The sequence below is a fragment of the Canis aureus genome, chromosome 37 (assembly GCF_053574225.1).
Source record: "Canis aureus isolate CA01 chromosome 37, VMU_Caureus_v.1.0, whole genome shotgun sequence".
In the NCBI taxonomy this organism is placed as follows: domain Eukaryota; kingdom Metazoa; phylum Chordata; class Mammalia; order Carnivora; family Canidae; genus Canis; species Canis aureus.
Window position 1 is genome coordinate 15,506,317 of NC_135647.1, and position 12,051 is coordinate 15,518,367.

Consider the following 12,051-nt stretch of genomic DNA (forward strand, 5'->3'; position numbering starts at 1 on the left):
ATACATGATTCAAAGATAATGAGATGGAGATTAAGACAGTAAGAACCTGCAGATGACAACTCTGGTTTTTGAAAAATTACAGTAACTTCATTTTCAGTAAGCTTCATTCTCAGTAAGATATACAGGTAAAACTTCCAAAAAGTGAACTCCTATAAACTATAATAGTACATACCAGCATTAGTTAATTGACTGTACCACAAAAGAGTAAAGAATTTTTCACCTATATTTCAGAAAAACCTCCTATAATTAATTGAGCATTTACAAGGAGGAACTTAATCCACAAGGGAGCTGGGGTGCAGGGTATCCCAGAAAGCTGCACACTTTCTTGAAAGCATACTGAAGGAAGGTGCTGGCTATATACCAGTGTGAGTGTGAACAATCCCAACTACACGCAGTGGATACACACTTCCCTCCACCTTTCTCTTTTTTTTTTTTTTCCGACAATCAATACTAACACTAAATAGCTTAGCAACTATAAAATCTAGAAGGGAACTATAATAGTGTGCATGTATAACATAAAAATAAGCACATATATATTTTATGCACACAAAAAGACATCTGACCTTCATTCAAGTTTGAATTCCCAGCTTCTCAATGTCTATACCAATAGAAGAGGAGAGCACCTGCTCCACATTTGCAACTGACATGGAGAAAGGAGATGAGCCTGAGGCCAGCCTGTGCCTTTTTTCCCAGGGACCAATTATTCTTTTCCCAGTACCAGCCTGACTCTGTGTTTACCCATGGGTTTAGGGATCCTGCATTTTTCTAAGTAAAAAATTTTTCTCTAAACTCTTAGCAACCAAATTTGGGTCAGAACACAAAATTGGGAGCCAAAGTAGTTGATGAAAATAAAAGTAAAGCAAAGGAATATATTTCACTGTAGATTATTTAAGTTAAATTACTCATAAAACTGAAAGAATACGTGCATATGGACTGTAATTTTAGATTAGGGGAGTGGGATTTAGAACATATATAGAGAAAGAAAAACTGTTTCACAAAGAAAGGAAAAAATTTATCTCTAGTAAGCTGAAGAAGCATATAATAACCTATACACTATTAACAATTTTAGAATCCTGTGAATTATGCACTTTGGAAAGTGATGGGTACAGAAGAGAACTCTAGCAATGGTGATTTAAGGAGGAGATGGGATCACCAGGAAAATCTGTTCTATATGGAATCCCTATACTAGTGTCTTCAGAAAGGAGAAAAAAATAAACACAGACCAAACTTGGTAGAATTTCTAAAACTACACATATAATAAATATAGATCACTAACTTTTACACAGGCAATGGCAACTTAAAATTTGGGGAAAGTATTATTATTCAATAATGTCTTGCATTTTCCAGTACTTTTATTTACTGGACAAAAACTAGCTCCATTCACATGTTCTGAGGCTTTTGGGGGCAAATAATACCAGGCTATTCTTAAGTATCTAAAGATTTATCACCAAACATGCCCGAGTTAAGAATCCATGTGGAATAAAATGAAAGGCACAGAACTAAGAGTCACTGAACATCATCTCTAGGCCTGCCCTCTGTCACTGCATAACGGATCCGGGCCATGTCACTTCAATGATGTGATACATCAGATTTCTAAAATGAAGTAGTCAAACTACATAACTTCTAGCTCTAAAGCTTGTTCTAGTTTCTAGTTCTTATTTTTTAATTTTTTAAAAAATGTATTTCCATCAAAGTAATACATACACAACACTGTTTCCTAAAGGTCAGTGTCTAAGGGGGAAAAAGTCAATATAAAAATTTTCCCGCTTCACCTTTTTTTTAGGATAAAATACAAAGAGAAGAGTAAATGACATCTGTTATTTCTGTTAGTAGAAGGGAAAAAAAATAGAGATGAGAATACCTTCTCCTTTTGTTTTTTGTTTTTTTTTTTTAAATTAACCAAAGGTTCTATTAACCAGATTTCTGCAAATCCTTCACATAATCATTTCATAAATCCAAATCAGCCTGGTTCTAAACTATGCTCTTTTCTGTATTATCTGTTTCATTTCCAAGTTTATCATGATAACAAACATACCTTCTGAGTTAATGTGTTATCATGATCTGAAAAAAGGTAGTAATTTTTCACTTATTAGCTATCAGAGCTAAGCAAGTTACTCTTAGCTTCAATGTCTGAATCCATAAACAATAATCTCAAGATTATTGAAAAGATTAAATAAAATACATGAAAGCATGATAACTAGCACAGAAAAGTGCATTTAATAAGCATTTATGTAGCTTAACGGTATATCACCTATCTATAAAAAATTGCTTAAGTAACTCATTCCTAGTTAACAGCATTTTCACTCCAATAGATGTACCTGGAAACAAATGCAACTAGAATTTTTAACTAGTGCAACTGTTAAGAATTATTTTAGAAATGCAATTCAATAAACATGTATTCAGTATTTAGATGTGCTATGTAGAATAATGCTAACATTCCAAAATTCCGTGATTGACAGTGACCCACCATCCAAAAGCTCACAGTCTAGAAGAGACCTATAAAAATAATGTCATTGAAAAATATAATAATAAAAGCACACATATGGAGCAGAGGTAGCAGAGTGAAGCAGTAACTCATTCTGCCTGAAGAAAGTAACGGAGAAAGAGTAGTTTTGCGGGCAAAGCCAAGGTGGAAAGCCTCGCTTGGCCATTTACTAGCAATATGATTTGGGGCAACATCCTTTGCCTTTCTGGGGTTCTCTGCAATTCTACTTTGGAAAGTTATTCTTCAGATTAGAAATAATATCTGTAAAGTAACTGATACATAGCAGGCACTAAGTGGCGGTAGTCTTGTTTTAGGTGTTTTTAATAGCCCAAACTCTAAATGGCTCTGTGGGGAGCATCTCTTGACTAATGACCAAGCCACATGTGGGATCACTAAGGTCACCAGCATGAGTGAGAAGGCCACAGTGAACCACATCACATCACAATGTGACCATATCCAGAATCCACTTTTTTAGAAGTGAAGTGGTCCCATCATGTGGTACACTCACCTGCTGGTGAAGTGTATTTTTAATTTACATCTTCCTCCATTTCTACCCTGACAAGCAGAATTTTGTATATTCAGGCTCGTTACTTCCTAGAAGAGGTCCTCATGCCCCACCTGAGGAACTCGTTTTGGATGTTTAGCATAACCTTTACGAAATGGCAAAGTCTAATGAGCAGCTGACAATTATTAAAATTGTGTTAGAGATAATGAGAGCTAACTCTGGGTTGAAACTACTATTATCAGCCTACTGGTTGGCCCATGGAACTAGAAGGCACTATAATGACTGGAATCCTAAAGTAAACATTTAAAAAATATTGCTAAATCTAGCCAAGTGGTAAGTTACATTTTACGCTACTCTATGGCTCCCCAAACTAATTCTCTCTAAATAAATGATGAGCTAAACCAGTCCTTAACAAACACAAATATGTATTCTCACTTTCCACTTCACTCCTACAAACACTACTGATACAACATTTGAACTACAAACAGTGGATAAAAAGGAGCAAAGCCAGAAAAGTAAGATAACGTAGGCTATCTCCAAATTCAATTGAATCATGAAATGGTCTTCAAGTCACTGTATTTTTTTTTTTTTTTTTTTTTTTTTTTTTTTTTTTTTAGAAATAAGAACATGTTCCCGATCCTCAACCATCACATAAGGTCAGTGTGCTCCAAGTTAAATAACCACACATTAAAAGTGAGGACACTACAAATCAATCCAGAATCTGTATTAATTGTATAGTTCCCATATTCAAGAAAATCAGTGTCTTTAAAGTCTTCCTGCGGTATAAAATCCCATAAAATTTTTCTCTACACGTATCTGAATTCCATTATCTTGCCAGATTTTATAATAAATATGTAAATATGTGTTACTATTCTACATAGTATCATATATAAACATATACGACATATAGTATCTATATCATACACATACAGGTAGTTAACCTGTCAGGACAGGTTATATTCGTTAAAATACTCTTCACATTCTTAACCAGTTTGATATAATGCATTTCTCTTTTTTTTTTTTCATGATATAATGCATTTCAAATGTCCTACCAAAATTGGCCTTACACGTTTTCAAGAATTAAATCCGAAGTATGTTTTTAAGTTCTTTCTCCGAGAAGCAGACACGGAGGAGTCCCCAAATTGCAACCGAATCTTTCTTCTAACCACTACTCTCCAAATAAAGAGTGTTTTGTTGTTGTTGTTGTTTGTTTTGAATTCAGAACGCGGGGTATAAGGATGTCCACATCAACAAACCACCTGCAACCGAATCTAGAGTCGATAAAGAGGACTACTACTGCTCCCTTCCGCAACTAAAATCGAGGTTAATTATTACGATGTAGTGAAGTCCAACTCCCCCTTGACAGCCTTGACAAACGCAGGGGGAAAAGAAATCATCGAATGTCGGGGGCCAGAGGCAGACAGACAAAAGGAAAGGAGGAGAGAGATGCAGGGTCAGAGCTGACACGCTCCGAGGCCACGAGACCCTGGGCCCGGCCCGGGACCCAGCGCGACCCACCTCCGCAGTCACCTGGAGCAACCACGGTTCACAGGTGCAGCTCGCCGGCCGGCGGGAAGCGGGGTGCGCGTCCGCGGGGGCGCCCGGGGCTCCGCAGCCACACGCAGCCACACGCCCCGGGGCCGCGGGCGGGCACCTGCGGGGTCGGGCCCCCCCGCCCCCCTCCCCCGCCCCCCCCCCCGCGCCGGGGCCTCAATTACCCGTGAGGTTCCTGAGCACCGTCCCGTGGGCCCAGAGGCTCAGGACCTGCTGCACCGACAGGTTGATCATGGAGTGGTCGCCCCCCTCCGCCTTCATCCTCCCCGGGGGGCGCCCGCCGCCCTCTCCTCGGGCGCCGGGTGGCGGCGGCGGCTGCGAGGCTCCGGGGGCGGCGGCGGCTGCGCGGCTCCTCCAGGCCGCCGCCGCCGGGGAAGGCTGCCGGGCGCTGCTGCAGCGGCCGCCGACGGGCGTCCGGGGGGGGCGGCTCGGCGCGTCTCCCAGGCAGCCCCCTCCCCGCCGGGGAGACATCGAGGACGGCGGGCGGGCGGGCGGGGGCCGGGCCGGGCGCTGCCGCTCCCTCAGGGGCAGCCCCGCGCCGCGCGGAGGCCGAGGTCACGCAGGGAGGCCCGCGGCGGCGCGCGGACGGCTCGGGCGGCCCCCGACGGGGCCCAGCTCATCGCCGCCGGGGCTCCGGGAGGCCCGCGGCCCGCACGAGGCTGCGGCGCCCGCCGCAGCGGCACCTGCCGCCGACCTGCCCACCCTCCGGCCGCCGACACTCGAGGAACCGCCCCCTCCGCCCGCGGCCGCCGGCGGGCCGCTGCTGCGCGCGCACGCGCCCGGGAGCCCCCGCCCCCCCCGCGCCGAGCCCGGAGCCGCTGCGCATGCTCACTCCCCTCCCCGCGACCCGCCGCCCTCCGACAGCCGGCCGGCCCCCGGCGCCCTCCCCCTCCCCCTCCCCTCCCTCCCCCTCCCCGCGCGCGCGGGCTCGCGTGGCTGACGGCGCCGAGCGGCGGCCCGCAGTGGGGCGGAGGGAAGCGCCGCCTACGTCACTAGCGCCACCGCCCGGCCCGGCTGCTGATTGGCTGCTCCGAGGGAACAGTCTCCGCCCCCTGCCCGCCCCCGGAGCCCGGGAGCTGCAGCCGGGCCCGCGCGGTGGGGAGCCGGGCTGGGGGGAGCACGTGGGTGCGTGCTGTGGCCTCCCAGATCGCCGGCCCCCAAAATGCATTTGATCGTAAAGACGTTGGCGTGCAAGTTGTTTGCAGGGCGTAAAGATCTCAACGTCTTAAATATATCCATTTGCAGGTTTTTGTGTGTGTGTGTGTGTGTGTGTGTGTGTGTGTGTGTTGTTTTTTTTTTTTTAAGTGAGTCAGCTGATCTGACGAGGTCACTACCTGCAGAATATATTTTCCAGCCGCTAAAACAGAAATAGACCCGCTTTATCATTCATCCTGTCCTTCCAGCTTCCAGAACATGGGCCTCCCGTGGCTCCAGCATCTGAGATCACCTATTGACACAGGGATCGGCAGGTGTCCTACTCCTCCACGCCATCCCCTCGGTCTAGCTCCTTTTTCTTTGCAATATTTCTTTGTATCTAAATCGTGAAAGTCTCCGTTATTTTTTACTCCCCCCTACGACTGAAATAATACTCTCTTCCCGTGGTTTGCTGCCTTTCTCTGTGTCCAGCATTGGCCCAGGAGCTGAATTACAACCACAGCAAATTAAACTCCTTGAAGTGTGAAACCTTTTACCTGGAAGAATAAAAACCAAATTTTGGCGACAACGCAAACATGCACTAGGCACTAGGCAACCCCCTCCTCCCCTCCAGCCTTTTTCAACCCCTCTGGCTCCTGGAAAAGAAAAGCTACGAAGAGAAGGAAAGAAGTTCGTGTTTTAGGTAAATCACCAAGTATATTTGGCAAAAGCACAGAAGGACTGAATCACCTGTGAAACGGTGGTCTTGCTGACCACTTTAAAAATGATTTTACATGTATGTAATTGTTGTATGTATGTATTATCTGATATCCCAAGAGAGGGAAATTTTTGCATCGTTTTTTTATTGGAGTTCAATTTGCCAACATTTAGCATAACACCCAGTGCTCATCCCGCCAAGTGCCCCCCTCAGCGCCTGTCACCCAGTCACCCCCACCCCCCCGCCAACCTCCCCTTCCACTACCCCTTGTTCATTTCCCAGAGTTAGGAGTCTCTCATGTTGTGTCATCCTCACTGATATTTTCACTCATTTTCTCTCCTTTCCCTTTATTCCCTTTCACTAATTTTTATATTCCCCAAATGAATGAGACCATATGATGTTTGTCCTTTTCCGATTGACTTAAATCACTCAGCATCATACCTTCCAGTTCCATCCACGTCGAAGCAAATGGTGGGTATTTGTCATTTCTAACGGCTGAGGAATATTCCATTGTATACATAGACCACATCTTCTTTGTTCATCATCTTTCTATGGACACCGAGGCTCCTTCCACAGTTTGGCTATTGTGGCCATTGCTGCTAGAAACGTCGGGGTGCAGGTGTCCCGGCATTTCACTGCATCTGTATCTTTGGGGTAAATCCCCAGCAGTGCAATTGCTGGGTGTAGGGCAGGTCTATTTTTAACTCTTTGAGGAACCTCCACACAGTTTTCCAGACTGGCTGCCCCAGTTCACATTCCCACCAACAGTGCAAGAGGGTTCCCCTTTCTCCACATCCTCTCCAACATTGGTTGTTTCCTGTCTTGTTAATTTTCCCCATTCTCACTGGTGTGAGGTGAGAATATATCTCATTGTGGCTTTGATTTGCATTTCCCTGATGGCCAGTGATGCAGAGCATTTTCTCATGAATTTTTGCATCATTAATAGGAATTGAGTCAAAACTCACTGTAGAGTTTATCTTCTTCCTACAATTTAGAAGTATTCGATTTTAATTAAAGGTTATAGAATATCAGACTTCGAAAGAGGCACTTGTGGAAAACTAATCCTGCAGAATTAAGTGATTTGACAGAGGTGACACCCCTTCAGAGCCCAGTTTTTGAATTCCTAGTCTATGAATTCTTTCTTGCAAATGACACAATCTTTCTCACCTCAGCAATTAACTCCATAATTTAAAGTTTGAATGGGGATGTGCAGGTGACCTAATGGCAACATTAAGAAACTTGGCGTTATTTTCTTAGTGTAATTAGAGAACGTGAGCACATTCCATGAAGCGTTTGTTTGTAGCAACAGCTCATTAAACTCTCCCATCAGGAACTTTTAAGTCAGTTTACACGGAATCCATTGGGGTTCTTATGGTTACATACTATTATTTAAACATAGTAGCATACATCTAAAACATTCAGGACTTGGGGCACATGATATTCAATAAATATTAGCTGAATGAATAATTGAATGAACTTCATAGAAAAGTCGGCATTTTTCTTGTTTCACATAATTTTTAAAACTAAACCTAAGCAATTTCAGGAAATGAGATAGTAAGACACAGAAGTGAAGCCTTAAGTTGATCAGTGCTTTGATAACCCGACAATTTTCCTTCTTTTTCAGTTCAGCTGAATATGCTTTTTTTTTTTTTTTTTTTTTTTTTGGCACCTACTAGCCGTAATGTTCTATGCTAGGCATTATCTATAGGATTGGAAGATGAACAAGGTCTCTACTCTCTAGGCTAATGCATTGCATCTAATTTGTGTTTGCCTCAATAAAGCTAATGATACCCACCATGTGGAAGCCTATATTCTTAAGAGAATTGAACCTTTTCCCAATAGCCAGAGTTATGAAACTCCAAACCGAGTTAATGCCAATAGAAGTCACTTGCATAACTTGTTTCCTTGCAGATTTTTGATACTGAATTAATGTAACCATCAAGGAATGGCTTTGCCACATTACAGAAGTAGGGAATGCCCCCAAATGAATCCTAGAGGTGTTTTTCAATCTTGTGCCCTTATGCCCAATTCACAAACAGTTTCTGGTTTATTTTTCACTTGCAAGTGAGGGGACATCCTCACTTAGGCATCCTATTTATTGTCCAGAGAGGGCCCAGAAGAAAGCTTTCAAAATCTATTGGCATATCAAATGATAGGGATCCTTTGAGAAAAACATTAACTATTGAGAATTTTTTTCCTTCACTTTATTATCTTCCTTTCTTGCTCTGCGGTACTACAGCATAGAGTCATATTATGTAGGCAATCTAATTTCATCTTCTTGCACATTCCAGTGGTTCCAAACTCTGCATGGTGGAGTAGGTTCACTAGATCGATGATTATCTGAAAAATATAGTTTGAACACTGGCTCCATCACTTTCTAGCTTTAAAATTGGAAAAATAATATTACCTCTCTCTTCTGATTTTTTGGCGTCCTTAAGTAATAGTTATAATGAACGTAAGCTCCTTCCTCATGCCAGGCCTCATGCCAGGCCTCTATAGTATCAAATACTATAGATTCAATTTTCACAAGGATGTTAAAATTTCACAACACTATTAAACTAATTTCTTTTCAAAATCTGTACACGAAGCTGTCCGAATCTTTGTACACACACACACACACACACACACAAGTGAAAGCACTTTATTTTTATTTTCTGAAGAAAATAAAATCCAGTTCAAAGAAAGGACAGAAGTAAGAAGAAGGAGTCATATATTATTCTAAGATGGCTATGACATCGAAATCTGCATGTTGCAATGTTTCTCAGAACACCTATTACAGTCAAGAGACATTTCCATCACAGTAAATCAGAGAAACAAGGTAAAGAGTATTTCCTTCTCTGAAAGCTAGAATTCTAAACACAAAGTCGCAAAATGACATTATGGAAATTCACATCCTACATGTAGTCTACCTACCAAAACTAGAATCACTCTACTTTCCTCACCTGGGGAATGTAAAAAGGTGAAATTTCTGGGACCAGGAAATACAAAGATGTGTCCTGTTTTATCTCCCCAGTAAGATGTGGCACACTTAGGATGCCAAGCTACCATTATGGATCTGCCTAGAAGGAAGAGCTTTCCACATTGACAACGAGATAGGACCTCCATCCACAGTCATGAAGGATCAGGGACATGTTTGAGATGGAAGGACAGATAGATAGCCACCTGTGCCGCCAGCTACATTTTCTACCTCACTTTTGTGTCCTCTTTCTACCTGTGTATTCAAACCACCCTGTTTATTATCCCAGGTCTTAAAAAGAAAGAATACATAATGATACTGGGACTCTAACAATTCAATTTGAAGCCTCTGCGAGCATAAGAAGAAAAATTCTGCTAAAATCATGTGCACAAAAATCCTGCATTTGCAACATACAAGATTCAGCTTTCACCCTAAAACACAGTGTCTACAAATTACCCTGCATCCACTCTGGTCATATTATAGATGGAAGGCCAAATATAAAACATAAAATTGTCTGTTGACTGAACAGCATCTGTAGATTTGTTATATGTAATCCACACTACATTCAATTCATAAATTATTTCACTGTTGAGCTAAACATCAGCAAATACTGTATGCCAAGAACAAAATGGTGAAACTGATATTTCACCATATTTTAATTAACATTTTTTAAGTGAGGTTACACATTTTTTTCATGTGTATAAGAACATTTGGATTACCTTTTCTGGGGACTTTTACCCATTTTTCTTTCGGGTAATTTGTCTTTTTGAAAATTACATGTAAGAGATTTTAAATATTTAACAAATTAGGTATTCGTGATATGCATTTCATTTATCTTTTCCAGAAAGTTTGTCCATTGCCTCTTAATTTTAATAAAATCCCTTGGTCATCTAGAAATTTCTGATATTTATGTTGTCAAGCTTTCCTCTTGTGGTATCTGAGTCTTCAGCCATGCTTTAGAAAGTCTTCCTCACTCTCAGAATTGATTTTTAAAGTCTCTTATACGTTTTCTAAAGATTTTATGAGTGTTTTTGTTTACAACTTTGGTCTACTTGGAATTTTTTTAATGTAAGGAGATTGATAGGGATCCATTTTTTCCCCCAAATGGCCACCAAGTTGTCCCAAAACACTTATTAAATAATCCATTATTTTCCCATCTAAATGCCTAAAATATCTAACTACCTAAAATGCCAACTATACCATGTACAAAATTCTTTTTACTTGAATCTATTTTCAGGCTTTCATTTCTGTTCCATGTATCTGTCTGTTCATGTGTCAGTATTACACTGTTTTTATTTTAACTATAGAATATGCCTCAATATTTAAGTTCCCTCTTGTTTATTCTTCATTTTCAATTACTTTTCTGATTACTCTTGAACGTATATTATCCCAGAGGAACTTTAAAATCAGCTTCTGAATTTTAAAAATATTACTAGTTATAATTTTAGGGGAATCAAGTTAAATTTATAAATAAGTTTGGGGAAAAAATAAATAAGTTTAGGGGAAATTGAGAAATCTTCATCTCTTATTTTAAAATTTTTGATTTGAAAAGTTGTTGAATATGTCTGTTTAACATCTGTAGATTTGGCCATGTGATTCTTCCTTTGGTGAATTATATTAGTATATTTCCTAATTCTAGGGCACCTGGGTGGTTTAGTGGTTGAGAGTCGGCCTTCAGCTCAGGTCGTGATCCTGGAGTTCTGGGATTGAGTCCTGCAGGGAGCCTGCTTCTCCCTCTGCTTGTCTCTGCCTTTGTCTCTGTGCCTTTCATGAATAAATAAATAAAATATTTTAAAATACATATATATTTTATTTACATATTTATTTATATATGTATATATATATAATCTTTAAAAATACACACACATATGTATATATATTTCCTAATTCATTCTCTGAATTCTTAGGATTCATGCTACTTGGTTTTGTTTTTTTGTTTGTTTGCTTATTTTTGTGGGCTTTTTTTTTTAAGATTTTATTTATTCATGAGAGACAACACAGAGAGAGGGCAGAGACATAGGGAGAGGGAGAAGTGAACTCAATCCTGGAACTCTGGGATCTCAGCCTGAGCCAAAGACAGACGCTCAACTGCTGAGCCACCCAGAAGTCCCATGAATTCATGCTACTTGGTCATGATCTCTCATTCTTTTAGCACGCTACTCAATTCTGTATCTAAATTTTTTATTAGAATTGTGCCATCAGGGGGGTCTGGCTGGCTCAGTCAGTAGAGCATGTGACTCATGATTATGGGGTTGTAAGTTCAAGTCCCACATTGGGTGATTTGGTTTAGAAATTACTTAAAAATAAAATCTTTTAAAAAGGAGGGGGTGCACCTGGGTAGCTTAATCAGTTAAGTGTCCGAATCTTGATTTTGGAGCAGGTCGTGATCTCAGGGTCATGAGATCAAGCCCCACATCAGGCTCCACACTGGGTGTGGAATCTGCTTAGGATTCTCTCTCTCCCCCTCTGCTCCTCAATCCCTCCTCCTATGCTCTTCTTCTTTCTCTTAAAAAAAAAAATCCAAAAAAACCTTTAAAAATTTAAAAAAAAAAAGAATTATGCCATCGATATTATAAGTGAGACTGATCTGCAGTTCTCTTAAAGGCATGTTTAATTTAGGGTATTTTTTTTCCTGATTTTGTACTGGCTTTATACAAAAAAATTAGAAGCTGTACTTATATGGGTTTCTCTCCTCCTTA

The 12,051-nt window shown here is 41.2% G+C and overlaps 1 protein-coding gene across 5 annotated transcripts in view; it reads right to left on the reverse strand.

The window, feature by feature from the left end:
- Positions 1–4,926, reverse strand: part of TMEM170B (transmembrane protein 170B) — a 48,849-nt gene extending 43,923 nt beyond the window's left edge. For 2 of the 5 annotated variants that reach the window (XM_077886081.1, XM_077886082.1), the window contains exon 1: positions 4,709–4,925. In XM_077886081.1, the coding sequence (XP_077742207.1) occupies positions 4,709–4,805 (97 nt within the window). In that variant the 5' untranslated portion in view covers positions 4,806–4,925. Of the gene's footprint in view, positions 1–4,708 lie in introns of all 5 variants that reach the window. The other 3 variants (XM_077886078.1, XM_077886079.1, XM_077886080.1) reach the window with 3 other exon arrangements.
- Positions 4,927–12,051: the final 7,125 nt, after the last annotated feature.